Source organism: Dendronephthya gigantea, unplaced genomic scaffold (assembly GCF_004324835.1).
Source record: "Dendronephthya gigantea isolate DGI-Jeju-01 unplaced genomic scaffold, DenGig_1.0 000005F, whole genome shotgun sequence".
Lineage (NCBI taxonomy): Eukaryota > Metazoa > Cnidaria > Anthozoa > Malacalcyonacea > Nephtheidae > Dendronephthya > Dendronephthya gigantea.
The window spans coordinates 3,708,339-3,723,826 of NW_021163015.1; the positions used below are offsets into that span (position 1 = coordinate 3,708,339).

At 36.4% G+C, this 15,488-nt stretch overlaps 2 protein-coding genes across 2 annotated transcripts; one reads left to right on the forward strand and one right to left on the reverse strand.

Moving 5' to 3' along the window:
- Positions 1-143: 143 nt before the first annotated feature.
- Positions 144-2,517, reverse strand: LOC114516002 (fumarylacetoacetate hydrolase domain-containing protein 2-like). Its single transcript, XM_028535345.1, has 7 exons — positions 2,296-2,517; positions 1,649-1,865; positions 1,508-1,567; positions 1,219-1,381; positions 1,033-1,141; positions 807-894; positions 144-716 (listed from the first exon to the last, which is right to left on the reverse strand). The coding sequence occupies exons 1-7, from the start codon at positions 2,454-2,456 to the stop codon at positions 654-656; spliced, it is 861 nt and encodes a 286-aa protein (XP_028391146.1). The 5' UTR covers positions 2,457-2,517; the 3' UTR covers positions 144-653.
- Positions 2,518-2,628: 111 nt separating this feature from the next.
- On the forward strand, positions 2,629-5,589 carry LOC114516280 (nucleolar protein 56-like). Its single transcript, XM_028535707.1, has 9 exons — positions 2,629-2,699; positions 2,767-2,968; positions 3,249-3,615; positions 3,691-3,878; positions 4,002-4,153; positions 4,236-4,336; positions 4,463-4,611; positions 4,786-5,067; positions 5,174-5,589. Exons 1-9 carry the CDS (start codon positions 2,697-2,699, stop codon positions 5,380-5,382), a joined length of 1,653 nt encoding a protein of 550 aa, XP_028391508.1. The 5' UTR covers positions 2,629-2,696; the 3' UTR covers positions 5,383-5,589.
- Positions 5,590-15,488: the final 9,899 nt, after the last annotated feature.

Genomic DNA, 15,488 nt, shown 5'->3' on the forward strand with positions numbered 1-15,488 from the left:
TATTTTGATCAGATTTCTCGTATGATTTTGATAGCAGAGTTTCTAATTGCGTCCAGGAAATCTATCAATTCGGTTACTCTTTTGACGGAAAGGCTACTGAGAGAGAGAGAGAAATTAGGTTTATATATTTCATTCTAGCTTCATGACAAACATTTAACAACATATACATTATGGGATCCCAAAGTAAACTTTTCTTCCAACTTCAATAAGCGATAAAACGATCCATCCGGTGGTACGATTGAGGTCAGTTGATGGCGTCGGGGACAGGATTCCTCCAAAGGATGAACAGTGTCCATGACAAAGCTTTTGTTTCCCCGATACTCCAAACTTGGGAGTTAAGGATCTTTGTTTTTTCCAACTTGACCGGATTATAAAGTCTCTTATATACATGTCAAGAAATATTCGAATTTGCATCTATCATTGATTTCATACAATCAAGCCAATATGTCTATTCATGAGGATCGTATATGCCTTTGGATAGGTCAAAATTAAAAGATAACTAAAACGTATTTATAGAGTTAAAAATGAACTTCAACTTTGTAGAAATATTGTAATATTTTTGCTCTTAAGCTAAATTATTTAGTCAAAAATTTATTATAAATTATTATATCTATTTGTAAGTTTATGAATTGTGCATTTTATTCGCTGCAACTTTATCCGACTGTGTTCCGAAGAGTTCCGATCTCGTCAATTTCAACTTCAACCACATCTCCTTTCTAAATCAAAGAAATAGAAAAATGTAGCCATGTCTGTTTATAGATCCAATGAACAACGGGTCTACGAGGATTTTAGTCAAATAGATTTACCTTGAGAAATACAGGAGGTTTCCTAAAACACCCAACTCCCGGTGGAGTTCCAGTCAAAATAACATCGCCTGGTTTCAGTGTCATAAATCTTTATCAAGTAAAAGACATTAAAGTGAATTCAGCTGTTAATGATATCGCCGTTTTTCAATCTTGATCAACCAATCAGGGATGATAGATTTCGGCCAATTGTTGAACAGCAAGACGAACCAATAGTAATCCTACTTACTGTGATATATACGACACTGCTGCAGCTGTTTTAAACACCATTTTTTCTGTATTTGAATTTTGCATCGTCTCACCGTTAATACGACATCTGATGCCCAGCTTGTGTGGATCTAAATTGAGAAGCAGAGAATCCAAGTTGATCGTTTCTTATTTCTTTACGATTTAAGAACAGCAAGTGTTTAGGTACCTGATACACCATTTTTGTGGACAATACAAGGACCAAGAGGACAGAACGTGTCAAATGATTTTCCTAATCCCCATTGACCGTTATTTTTACGTAGTTGCCAGTCCCTGGCGCTTACATCATGTGCAACAGTGTAGCCAAAAACGTGATCCATTGCCTCAGATTCCTTTAAAAATAACGAAAATATACCAGCTTTTTTACTTCGTCAAACAAAATAGATGCTTGCTAAAGGAAATATGAGATCGTTTTAACGTTAGCAGTATGAAATCGTAGCCGTTTTCAATTTACAAACCTTCAGATGGTGTCCTGTCTTGCCAATCATGATCGCCAATTCTACTTCATAGTCCAATTCCTATACATCAAATAAGTTTTAGAGACGCAGAAACAGAGAAACTGAGTTATGATAACCAGAAGCCACGCTGTCTTTACTAACTTTGACTATATCTGGGCAAACAATGATATCTTCAGCACCAATAACTGCGCTTGGTAGTTTAAAAAATAATATGGGAGTTTCAGGTATTGGCTGATTTTGTTCCACACAGTGATCAACATAATTCATTCCTAAACAAATTATTTTCTCTGGACTCTGTATGGGAGCTTTGATTTTTACATCTTCTCTTTTGATGACACATTTTCCACTTGAAGCAGCTCTAAAGAAAAGCGTTTGATTAGCTGCGACAGGTCTTGTGCACGAACGTAATGTGCACGACAAGGGTTTTCCCTGTAAAAGACCCTGGGTATGAAGCTGGATTTTCCCTTGTTACATTAATGACTTCCCTCGCTAATTATGCACACGTACGCTCACATGAATTACAAACATTTTCAACGATCTTTACAGTTTTAAATATGATAACAGCCAGAAATTAGCCTTCACAGAGTGTGCAATAAAATACACTATTGTAGTATCGAGTTTAACTCAATGACAATCAGTCCACTGTATTAAAAAGCCTGAAGATTTACAATAACACGTAGCATAGAAATGTAACATTATATGCTTCATAGATTCATCCATAGTTCGTACTTTATATTGTAAATCATTCTTAGGAAATAATCATATTCAAATGATTGCAATATAGCTACCGGCGAGCGGCTGTGAGCGCGCTGTCTCCTGCCTCCAAAAATGATCTTGTATCGTTCGGAATCGAGGCATCGACAGCCGTTATATCGACAATGTCGCCATTCTCAGAAACTTCAACTCCAATTCTGGTGTTATTATTGTGAAAAAACTGGACAAGACGCATACTTTCAGAGTAAATACGACGACAATTTGTGGTGCGATCTTCTTCAATCTTCCTATTAGATTGAAATACCGGAGAAAAGGACATGGATCTCCGGGAACATACATCCGCTAGAGTATATAGTTCCCCTCGTGACACGCGAGGTCTTCACACGTGTCGTGACACACCTGCGAGACGCGTGGGGCATGTGTTTCCCACGCGAGACTGTAAACTCATGAAGATAGAAAAGCACGAGGGAAGAAAATGGTACGTTTATATTTTCTTTAAAATTTATAAAAACTCTCAATTTTTCTAACATGATTTCACGCTTTAGGTTCTTTACATTATCTACGAACATGCCTCTGGCTATGGTATCTTCAAAGTCGTTGCACAAGAAGAAATCGGCGTGTTATTACCTGAAGTACAAGAGGCTCAAACTGATTTGGCTCGGTTTGGGAAACTTGTAAAATTGGTCGCTTTTATGCCTTTCAAGTCTGCTGCAAATGCTCTGGATAATATTAACTGTGTCTCGGAAGGTAAGGAGTTGAATGAAGAGTTTATACTTGTGTAGTTTGTGCATTTTATTCCAGGACAAGAGATTGAGATCAAGAGATTTGATTTGGCTAAAATCTTCCAATAATTTTTAGTATACATGTTTATATTTTGGTCACAAACGTTTATTATACATGTGTTGGTTACCAGTTGTTTCACAGAAATCAGAGTCCAAGAGAGAGGAACAATTCTGCACTTAAATACTAAAGGATTCCTTGTCTGAGTGATCAAGAGACAATGAAACATATTCCTTGTTCTTTTTAGGTGTCATTCATGATGATCTCAAAGTCTTCCTGGAGAGCAACATTCCAGTTGGCAAAAAGAAATCAAAAGTCAGTTTAGGTGTCTCGGATCCAAAGCTTGGTGCAGCCATCCAGGAATCATGTGAGATCTTTTGCGAGGCTGGTGAGATTGTCAATGAGGTCATTCGTGGGATAAGACTGTATTTTCACAAAATGATAACAGGTCTATCAGATATCATGGCTGGAAAAGCTCAGCTTGGCTTAGGGCACAGTTATTCTCGTGCTAAAGTGAAATTCAATGTTCATCGAGCTGATAACATGATCATCCAGTCAATTAGTTTATTAGATCAGCTTGACAAAGACGTCAATACTTTCTCCATGCGAATCAGGTGAGATACGTGTTGGTTTGGAGGGATTCCTGCTAAAACATTGAATAACTAAATGAATAATTTTCCATTTAATAGGGAATGGTATTCTTACCACTTTCCAGAACTAGTGAAGATCATTGCAGATAATCTTCTCTATGCTCGGGTAGTGAAGTATATCAAATCTCGTAAAGATTTAACTGAAGATAAACTTGAAGGACTTGAAGAGATTGTTGAAGATGAAGCAAAGACAAAGGCAATCTATGATGCTTCCCGGTCCTCCATGGGTAAGCAAACAACAGCAACTTTTTTAACAGTTTTACACTCTTCAAACTTTCCAGGTGCATATCACTGTACTTCACTATATACTGTACCTGTGATCTTGTAAGAAAACTATAATTTATTTCTAGGTATGGATATATCTCCCATTGATTTGATCAACATCCAGTCCTTTGCATCAAAAGTGATTGGTCTTACAGAGTACAGGACAAAACTCCACAATTATCTCGTTTCAAAAATGGGTTCAGTTGCTCCTAATTTGACTGCACTTATTGGTGAACAGGTATGGTACATCCTGCCTTGGGCATTCAGGAAGTCCCCTTTGAAATCAACAATTTAGTGAGCTTTATTTGTCTATATTCCAGGTTGGTGCTCGTCTTATTTCTCATGCTGGTAGCCTCACCAACCTTGCCAAATATCCAGCATCAACAGTACAAATACTTGGTGCAGAAAAAGCACTTTTCAGGTTTGAAATAAAAATGATAACTTACCAATACATTTACCTCTCAACTGTACTCAAAAGCTTGCATAAATATTGGTCCAGTTATAATCAGAAGTTCATTAAAATGATATGTTTCCACCATTGTTTCAGGGCATTGAAGAAGAAAGGCAACACGCCAAAATATGGATTGATTTTTCATTCTTCATTCATTGGCCGTGCTGCGTCACAAAACAAAGGACGTATTTCTAGATATCTTGCTAACAAATGCTCAATTGCTTCAAGAATTGATTGCTTCTCAGGTAACCTTCTCCAGTGATAATGTTTTGATCTAAACAAATATGTATTGTGGTCTGATGTGGTCTGTTTATCAACTGCCTAAACAGATCTGATAATTTGTACTTTAGTTTCTTTTGTTTCCAAGCACGAAATGTTCTGTCTTGTGACCTTAAGTTGCTATTTCTACATGTCAACAGAAACACAATCGTGCATATTTGGTGATAAGATGCACGAACAAGTTGAAGAGCGTCTAAAATTCTACGAAAGTGGCGAAGCTCCTAGAAAGAATATTGATGTAATGAAAGAAGCGATTTCAGAAGTGACTTCCAGTCAGACTTCTGAGAAAAAGAAGAAGAGGAAAAAGAAAAAAGAGAAAAATGGATTGAATGAAACGACTGATGGGCAGGAAAGTTTAGTGGAGACTCCTGTTGAGAAGGCCTCAACGAAGAAAAAGAAATCCAGTGAAGATATGGAAGAGGGTAAAAACCATTTTATGTCTTTTAATGTTGTTTTCTTCTCTGCTGAAATGAGCTGTTGATGTAGAAGTGGGATTGTTAAATAAATCAGAATATTCTTTCTCACAAGATGCAGTAGAATTGCCGGAGGAAACGCCAAAATCAAAGAAGAAAAAGAAAAAAGAGCAAAGTGCTGATACGGAGGAAACACCAAAAGAAAAGAAGAGAAAAAGAAAAAGAAGTGAAGTGGAAAATGAGGAAACAACGGAGGAACAGGAACGACCAAAATCTTTGAAAAAGAAGAAAAAGAAAAAGTCGATTTCGACAGAAGATGATTAAGCTTCAAGTTGAGAAATTCAATTAAATCGCTTCCAAAATTCAAGATCTTTCAACTTTAATCATTTTTTTTTGAAATGGTGGATAAGAAGAAGAGAAGGTGTCTTGTATATATTTTTCACAACGTTCGAAAAGATTTCTTGGTCAAATATGATGGTTATATATAGAGATGACAGAAACTTTTTTAAAATAAAGCATTGTTGTTGTGAAACAAAACATTTTTCTTGTGTTTGTTATTTTTGTATGCCTTAACGAAATGCTTTCTGAATTTATCAAAATAGATCCTTTTCTTTTTCATAAATGGACTGGCAAGATTGTGTGTGGCAGCTTATAACCACAGTAAGACTTCAATCTCCACAGCACCCCAATATATTATCGTAGAATTTTGCTCAGATTCGATGGATATATATTTTAACCAGCTTCGTGCTCGTACAAAACCAAATAAACTTGATTCTGTATATATTCGCACGGGAAATACCACCGCAAGCTGAAGGTTCAATAACTCCCACCCACTGTGAAATAAAGAATTCCAATCGTTTCCGAAAACAACGTATTTCACGGCTTTAAAGTTGACAAAAATTAACACTTGCTAGATATTTTAATTGGTTGGACCACGTTGTGTCCGTTTTAACTGAAGCTAATAATATTCGTCAGTGACAAAATGACATGTTTGACAGTCGGTCATGAGTTCTAAATTCCGTTTATTTCCTTTCTGAAAACACCTGAGTTTAGAAGAGGTTTCCTGCGTGCAAAATTAATGTCTATTCCTTCAATCGCGTTCCATGTGTTGCTTATGTCATTTTCAACGATCATGAAAAGCTTTAAGATAACTTCAAACTAAATATCCGATGTAATAAATGCTTACTATATTTATCTAAAGGGGAGTTTGGAGGAAATACCAGCCACCTACTATAACTCGTTCTGATCTCATTGTGCTAATGATATTTCAGTTCTGTAAAAAAGATTTGTCGAATAATATCCTGCACGGATTTCCATCAAGACATTTCACAGCTTATCAGTTTACAACCGTGAAAAGATAGGATCTTTGATTGCAGCTGCCCCACGTTGTAACGATGCTATGTGTTTTAATCAATTCCCTGCGACGAACTTCGTAATGAGTTCTTAAATTAATCAAGGACCCATTTCCACCATCGCCTGGCTTAAACGCACGTCTGCAACCTAAGTTTTTAAATTATTAATTTGACGTAAAAGCATAAAAATTACCCACAGAACACGAGCTTATACATTTATTCATTTAATTTTTTTTCAAATGTATCATTTAAAGTGTTTTAACTTTACGTGCGTGTTCATACGTCTACAGGACTAGACATTGGAATGATCAATCCTAAGGATTGAAGATTCATTTGTCAGGTAAAACCATTCTTGTGTCGGATTACTCCGGGATATTTTGAAATTTTTCTCCTAGAAGAGAGAGTTCCGACTTCAGATAGACCATAAGGCTCCCAATTGGGCGCGTGTGTGTAAATAAAAAAACAAATATAAGAAAAAAGAAAAGCAAATTAAGAACAAGGTTCTTAGATGATGTCAAAACATCTCCTTGACATCTTAGGTGATGTGTTCTGCATCTTGAGTACTCGAGTGTATTGACGTGAGGAATGGTCAAGGCCAGAATCATTTAGTTAAATGATGAAATAACTGTGTTCATCCAGTGTACGAGAGTTGAAGAAACGATTTAGAAGTGATTTTTATTCCGCATTCCGTCAACAAGAATTACCTTAAAACGGTCACCAAAAGCTTGGCTTTTGAACATATCCTGACTTGATTTCCTCGTTTTCTAGAGTCTGTGAGAGGCAAAACATTTAAATCTGTAAGTTTTAATGCATTTACTCTTAGTTTTCATTTTCTTCTTGACTTAACCACATAATGGTAGTAGTTTGATCATTAGGATTGGCAAGGTCGGTTTAGGATTTGTGGTAGTCCTTGATTTAAGAGATGTAGGTCGCGTTCAGCGTGTTCATATTGATTCAGACTATAATATAGATCAGAAACGGCTGGGCAAACCTCGAAATGAAATGTATTAACTATATTAACCTAAACGCGGTGTCCTCGATCTATCTTGCGAAAAGGTTTATTTTTTATTGCTTTCGTAAAAATAGCTGGCACCTTGCAAATAAAATGTTGATAATAAATGAGGCCATGCAGAGTCCCGGGGAAGCTAGCGTCCGCCCCTAGAAATTGAAGTAATTGTGTTCACGAATAAAGATTAGAAATGCATGGTGTATCAGTTAATCCAAGCCTTCTGTTTCCACACCATTAAAACACCATCTTTGCCGTGGATATTTCGATATCCACTTTTATATTTGTTGTTCTAATTTAGCAATACGCCAACGATCACTCGGTGCATGTAATGCACACGCGTTTCATCATTTGTGCGTTAAGTTCACATGCAGACTTCGGAATCTGCTTTTATAGTTAATCCCATGGAGGTCTTTAGATCGTGTGCTGAGGACTATAAATCTAGTTGCATGTCTTATAATCTGGGAAACGAAGCGTTGAGTTGGAAAAAGGGGATTTCGTGATCAAAAAAGAAAAGCATTTTAATATGAAAAAAAAACTACCGGATGCACTGCGCAAAAGATAGCCACAACAATCCAAAGGGCTTCAATCATGAATCATCTGAGAGATCTTCTATCCTTGTCCTTGTACACGCATGATCTTAAATACCGTATTAGAAACATAATTTTGTCGAATGAGAAGATGTATAAATGAGTTGAAATTCGCGAGTCTGGTCCGATCTGCGGTTTCACACAGGACGCGTGTCCTTACTCTGATACGGATTAAATTTCCTAGCCACTTGCCCCAGGTAACACTATGCTGTCACCATACTGGTCGACATTCGTTATTACCTGCAAAAATTGTCCTTTTTCGTTATTTATAGATGAATTATGCAGTTTTTTAAACGCGGGCATCGTATAGCATATATACAGCATGCGAATAACATATCTGAACTACTTGGAACTGCGCGAATTGATTTCGCTGCTTATAGCGATTCCGTTTCCAACGTTCCCATTGACATTTTTTGTCGAGAAGACGACGAAGTAATAAATATCTTTTCCGTTCACACCATTTTCCTCAGAGCTTTTCATCTCTTGGTAGACAATCGCCAGCCAGTCTCTTGTCTACCTCTGAAGTCTACCTGTATGTCTTAGCCTCTGAATCTAAAACAAACAAATTGAGCGCAAGTAACGAGTGTCTAATTCCTTGTTTTGACCGTATAAAAATTATGCAATTTAAGTATCATGATTGATATTTTTAACTCAGGGTGCGACCGCGGCTGGTCGATACGCACAACAGGTTTGTTTGAAATCTTAACTTAAAGTCAAACCCAGGTTAGTTTTTATTTGTAAACATTTTTAAAACCGGGCTAATTTAAACCCTGTTTCCAAGACATGTCATTCTGCCGGTGATAACCCGGCTATTGGCGTCAAACACGAAAAACTGACTCTTTTGAGAAAGCTAGCTCAAGTTGTTCCGGGTTTTCTGTGTAATGCAAACAGGACTTAGTGGAATGAGAATTACGATGTTCGTTCTTCATCAGTTAAAAAAGTATCTCTCCGTGGGTATGGATTCCATTTAATTAATCGACAACAGTGGATTAGCACCTCCTTAAGGCTCCTAATATCATGACTGTTTTATGTCTATAACTTTACCTTAGGATATACATAAGAAAAGATGTGTTTCTTTCAGACTGTGCCACACACAAACACACTTCACGTGTGTTTCTAATCATTTCAACAAGACTTAACGTTTACTCCAAAGCGAGTTGATATTTAAGGATCCAGTATTGCATTTTCTGACCACTATATCTCCCTCAAAATGAATTATATTGTCATTAGAATATTCTCAATTTTTCAAAGTAACTACCATTATTACAAAACTTTTTAGGGTTGAACAAAAGCTCAAGGGTAACTCAAGGGTAACTCCAAGTTAATATTGGTCTTCTATCATTAATTTATGCAAAAGAAAACCGGAACTTTCATCTGCATAGCATTTCGGAAGTAGATTTATTTCAAATATTTTCATATTTGTTTCGTCGTATGAAATATTCGGAAAATGTTCAGGACGGTTAATCTATATTTCATGAAGGTAGTAGCACTGAATCTTCATGCTCGACCTAAGATAGTTCTTCATCAGTTTTGCATCTTTCTGATCATCATATTTTCTTCAAATGGTACTTTACTAGAAGCTGTAGTTCGACTGACGCAACGATTGACGCAGTTCGACTGCCACTGCATGAAAAACGCGTTTTGAACAGAAATAAAATTGCAGTTTAATCTCAACAGGTAGAGTTATGACAAGTGTGATGAAATGATAAGTCTTAGATATCGGCTACAGTCACTGGATTGTTCCACCGCTATAGCTCTGGTTGGGTAAACTAGACATTAGGACAAAAATACATCATTATCTGACTATTTGATCTCTATCAGCCTTTGTGTTTAAACACTCCTGGAATTATCTGCAAAGTACTTTCACAATTGCGTAATTTCGACTTGTCTAATTTGGGGAGAGGCGGAACAAAGAAGATTGATCCAGAGGGTTTTTTTTAACAGAATTACACGCATCTGCTTATTCAACATGCAATTTCGCACAGACTATACATTTGAAAGTAAATTTTAACATGTTTCGAGGCAGACATGATTAAGGCCATTCCCAGGCTACACGCATTTTTTACTTCCTGAAAAACAAACTTCTCGTTCCATTCCCTGCGTTGATATCCCGGCCACCTAGTGTGACCAAAGAATAGGTGAGCCGAAGGTAGCATTTTGAATTTTCCTTGTTCTTAAAATGGAAAAAAGGTGGCGCCATTATGGCCGGCATCACTATGGCATTGTCTTCAACTTCCTCTTCTCTCAAAAGAGGCCCAAGTGTGAGACATGGCTGTCCTAATGTATGCTTTGTTCTTGCCTAATTGTCGGCGAGAAATTAGAAATAAGAAACTTGAGACTAAAATTACTCTGTTTACAAACTGCTGTGGGCTCTTAGAAGCCGCACATATGATGTAAACAACGCTAAAATGCGTGATTTAAAGGGAAATGATATTTTGAAAACAAGAAGTAATTCATTGCTAACGTCAGAGTTCGTCAGAATGATGTGTTGAATTTGTTGAGAAGGATGTCGAATTTTGAAGCAGTGAAATTAGTACTTACTATTAATACAACAAATTAGATTTGCCCCGACAACACGGAAATGATAGGATAAAGACTTTTGTTCACTGAAATAATAGCTCTCTTTCATAACCCGATCTCTCACGCTATATTATTTAGTTTCGACATTCTTCCTATCCTGATTAAACTACGCCATTTACAACAGCGCCAAAATTGCGAGGAACTTGATAGGAAAGGTTATGCTGTTGTTCAAGATTGGTTTAGTTTCATAAACCACATATTTCTTTTGGAAAAGAAGCTCAGTGCTTGTCTCAAGGGGCTGAACTTTAACAGGATTTACGTATTCATATAACGAACTTCTCTTCACATTGACCAATCAGGGCTGATAAAATTTACCGCCATTTTCTCGTTAACATGGTATCCAAGTTCAAGGACTTCAAATATAAAGGTACTTAAGTATTAATACTAACTCTACACTGACCGGGAAATCACTGAAGTAAGCCTGCTTGCTATTCAACGCTTGATACACTATACTATTCGTACGTATAACGTATTATTTTATGAAGCTGACGATGTTAAGCCAGTTTTGAGGTGAGAGACGTTTTAATTTTTTTACAAGGGTAAACCTATATATTCTTCATAGACACCACTCAGCTCAAGTTTCGCTCGAGGCAAGTGTTGCAAATTATGGTTGAAATGTTGAGAAATATCTAACTTCTCCTGTTTATACAGCTATACTCCTGCTGAGATTAATGTATAGAGATCACTGTATTCGCCCATTGCTTTAACAAATTTGTACAAACTATATCTCACTAGATTCATTAAAATGCAAAGACGATAGTAAAAAAAAAATGATGAGCATAACATAACAACTGGATTTTCCTGCATGACAAAAGCGTTAAAGCCAATTATAGAGCGTGCAAGTGATGTATAAAGAATTGCTCGTTAATGATACCAATATTTGCTTTGATATTTCAATCTCATCTTCTTCACACCAACACATGCATATACTGCTGCGGCTGAGAATAGTATTTTTCTTTGTACAAACATCTTTACTAAACATGGCGAAATACAAACAAGCTTCTCAGGATCAGACCCCAGTACAAACATATGTAATTCCTGGTAACACCTTTATGTACCTTGGAGCGTTGAAGAATTAAAGAATAAACTTGCTTAGTATCTCTTAAGCTATCTCTGTACTAGTCAGTTTTTGGCGACGCTCGTGTGGTTTTGCGTGACAAATGCATTGTTTGCGAGGCTATAACAACTTGTTTTTCCTTATTTTCCAAAGCATGCAACTTTAATTAAAACTTGTCGTTTTGTTTAATAACCAAACCCCGGTTCAAAGCTGATTTTTTAATTAAATACGGCGGATAAATCAAGGCAACTCGATTTAAGGCCATTTTAACTTCATTCAAAATCGATACAAGCATGCAAATGAAGTTAGATAAGGGACAAAACATATATCTTCACTGCCTGAATGTTTTCCCCGCGGAAGAACAAGCATAATTCCAACTTACAACACAAGGATGTCCATTGTGTGTAGCCATTTCCTTTCGTAAATTTACAGCCAGGCGTATGATAAAGACAGGATATAATAATATGTCTCGGTAAACTGATATTCTGCCTGAAGTAATATTTCATGAAGGATTTGTTTTTATGCTCATTATTTCCTGACCAAAGGCAAACGTACACGGACGGGATAGGCTCTTCTGGGCTCATCATTATCAATCTATCGAAAACGTTTATTTTTTTCTACTTCCTGATCTTAACACGTCGCCTTTTTGCCCGACTAGCGGCAAGCCATAAAGCAATCTCTTGTGTTGTTGTTTTCAGGAGAGGAAACAGAATTTTGTGTTCATCAATAAGTGCAAGACATAAAGATTTGTTATACTTCGACGGTTATTTGGTAAGGAAACATACCATTCGATATTTTATGAATGTTAGTTACAGAACTGTCATGTCTGCATTCAGTGCATTGGTCGCTAGCGCAGCATGCCTGCCTGAACTGCCAGAATCGCTCATCGTGTTTGTCGGTATTTCGACAGGGTTTTCATTAATTTCAAATATATTGATATTGTGTCCTGTGTGATTTATCATTGGAATCCGTTTCCTCGGCATCATTGTGGTAAATGGCTAATATTGGGGGGTTTATTTGAGAACCTTAAAATACCACGAGGCTTTAAAGTCTTCATCTGGCAATAACGTCTATCACATGATTTGGAATTTGCGCAACCTTTTATAAGGCTGTCAAATGTATTACGGCCTCGCGCAAAATATTTGTACATTTATATATTGTACAAGCTTCAACTAAACGCATTATTATATTAATTAAACAGCTGTCTGAGAAGGACAAAAAAATTCTCGACTTTTCGATGTAATTAATGGATTCGTCTGGGGGAATAGTGCATGTAAGCCCGAGGTCACGTTGGAAACGTCGAGAAGTGTTTTTGTCTATTTTAGACAGTTGTTATACCACATTTGATGAGGAGTTATTTGTCAAGGCAATGTCGGCTGCTCCTTGATTATTTGGAAACACGAATTACAATGAAGCATTTGTGTGCTGTTTCGCGAATGTGTAGGAGGAATTCAGTATTCGTGATAAAGGCGTCAGACCTACATAAGGCTATATCAATCCATTACTAGTTGTGTTGATCGCCAAAAGTCAGGCCTGTGGTTATAGCGCATTTTTGCAATCGAATTTAGCTTTGTTCGTGTCTGTGTGGCTTTGATTCCGTAACCCGAGGGTGTTTTCAATTGTTGATGATATCTGGGATACGTTACCTCCCTTAGAATGATTGATCAAATGCAGCTTTGCGAGGTGAAATTGTATCTTTAATAAAATCAATTTGACATCAAAATCAAGGATCGTTACGTCGAAAAACAGTCCATTATGAATAGTCAAGGAAGTCAAGGAAATTACATAAAAAAGGATTTTTTATCATTACCTTAATGCACGATGTGTTGCAATGTTTTTTCCTCAAATATTCTCATTTCCCATATTTAACCAGGAAGCAAGCGTGCATGTGACTAAACATTTTACCTCCGGGCTTAACAAAAGATTAAAGGATATATAACGGATTAAGATAAATAAAAGATTCCCTTTCTAAAGATTTCTGTCAATATATATTTCATGTTAAGTACTTATTGGTTTGACTGAGAATTTGTAAAGTTCATTGGGAGCTAATTTTGTACAAAAAACGAGACGATTAACTAAAAACAGCCTGAGCATATCTCACAGGCAGGGAGAACGGGGCACAGACAGGCGTATAGCTTAGTTTAAACATTCAGTTGGGTGTTTTTTAGCTGTTCAAATATTATTGAACGCAGGGAACGCGATGAAATCAGCAGAATCTTGTTGATTTCAACCAAATGCTTGAAGTACGTGGCATCAATGGTGAGGTGTTAAAACAGGAAATATCTGAATGCCAAACAAAAAGCATTAGATTCCTGCTTGCACTTGGTCAAGGAAGTTCTGATCATTTTTGACGGAAAACTATTATAATGATATCCATGGATTTGACACAATCCTGACATAGAAAAAGTCGTTTGTCATAATTAGATTAATACAGAGATTTAATATGGTGATGCTGTTTTCAATTTATCAACTTAATAAGCGCTTTAACGGGTGAATACTGCATGATATTCCCTGAGTTTGCCACAATCTTTATGATCCTTTCCAAGCAATTGACATTTAATTGTACGCCAGGCTCATTGAATCAAAAACTACTCGATTGCATTGCTCAACTTTGGTCTGTTCTTCCTCGCCTTAGGCAAATGATTAACAGCAGTTGTTATATAATCACATTGACTTACTTTCGACGTAATATTAAGTGAGTTATTGGTCTATTGTTTAAAAGCAGTAATGGCTAGGTGAATCTTTTAGTTCGGGTGGAAACTGTTTGGGATGTTGAAATGTTGAACAGTTTATTTTAGATTTTACTGAAGAAAACTCGAAATAAATAGCATTTTATTTCAGTATAGGCATAAAAACATTCACCAGATAACTTCTCAAGTGTAATGTTTCAAAATACCTTTAAAATTTTTGGCAAGGAAATTAATTTTATCCCTCATTGAACACTAAATAGATTTTAGTTAAACTTGACCAAGGTCAGGACGTGAATTGTCTCATTAACGGCAGCATCATCCTGATATTTTGATAGTTTTCCTTGCATGTTAAAAACACAGTCTTAGAGAATTCTTAGTTGTACCAAATTCTATAGATGAAACCTCATTTTAACCATTTTCCCAACACGATTGCCCACATAATTATATTATAGGATATTTGTCTATAATATTTTGGCTCTCTTTGAGCAATTACGTGGGATTTCAAAGCATAATTGCTTCTCGAAAGTCTCCTGTATGATCGTGTATATTCTACAGTGAGGTTCCGACTTCCTCACCCACGCTGCTTTGTGTGAAAATAACTGCACTTTACAAACCAATTACTCTTTCTTTAGATTTTATACGAACACGAATGCTTTTAAAAGCTTTTAGAATTTTTTGCCTTTTTTGGAGTATTTCTCACGGCTCTTTTCTTTTAAAACGAAAGATCAATATAACCTTGGCTGATGTAAATATTTTTAATATAATAGCCAAATATAGGAAATTGTTCGAAAACCAGGTCTCGCCGTTTGATTTGATATTTGTCGTTTGTATTTTTGCCAAGATATTGATGTTTTGATTAAGACCTGTAGGAAGACATAAGACATATTGTTTACTGTACAAAATGAGCGCATGAAAGCGATGGTTCACAAGATTCATGTCTGTTACTTTTATTGTAGAAAAGAGGCTTGTCTTTTGAAGGAAAATTTAATATAAACCAATGCATGCATGTGAGTTTTAGGAGTTGAAATACCGCATACATCAGAAGTGACTGAGGCAATCGTACCAAGCAGTATTATAGAATCTGTAACACGGAGTTTCTCTTTTTTAAAATTTTGAATTATACTAGAGGAATAAGTCTTACCTAGTTTGGTCACG

What these genes read in the sequence shown, in the direction of transcription:
- LOC114516002 (XM_028535345.1), bottom strand. Translation starts at nt 2,456, where the DNA reads ATGCGTCTTGTCCAGTTTTTTCACAATAATAACACCAGAATTGGAGTT. An exon ending in AGACAGGACACCATCTGAAG is followed by an intron (nt 1,382 to 1,507) that starts GTTTGTAAATTG and finishes TTATTTTTAAAG; the next exon opens with GAATCTGAGGCAATGGATCA. An exon ending in CCACAAAAATGGTGTATCAG is followed by an intron (nt 1,142 to 1,218) that starts GTACCTAAACAC and finishes TTCTCAATTTAG; the next exon opens with ATCCACACAAGCTGGGCATC.
- LOC114516280 (XM_028535707.1), top strand. An exon ending in ACTTTCTCCATGCGAATCAG is followed by an intron (nt 3,616 to 3,690) that starts GTGAGATACGTG and finishes TCCATTTAATAG; the next exon opens with GGAATGGTATTCTTACCACT. An exon ending in GCAGAAAAAGCACTTTTCAG is followed by an intron (nt 4,337 to 4,462) that starts GTTTGAAATAAA and finishes CCATTGTTTCAG; the next exon opens with GGCATTGAAGAAGAAAGGCA.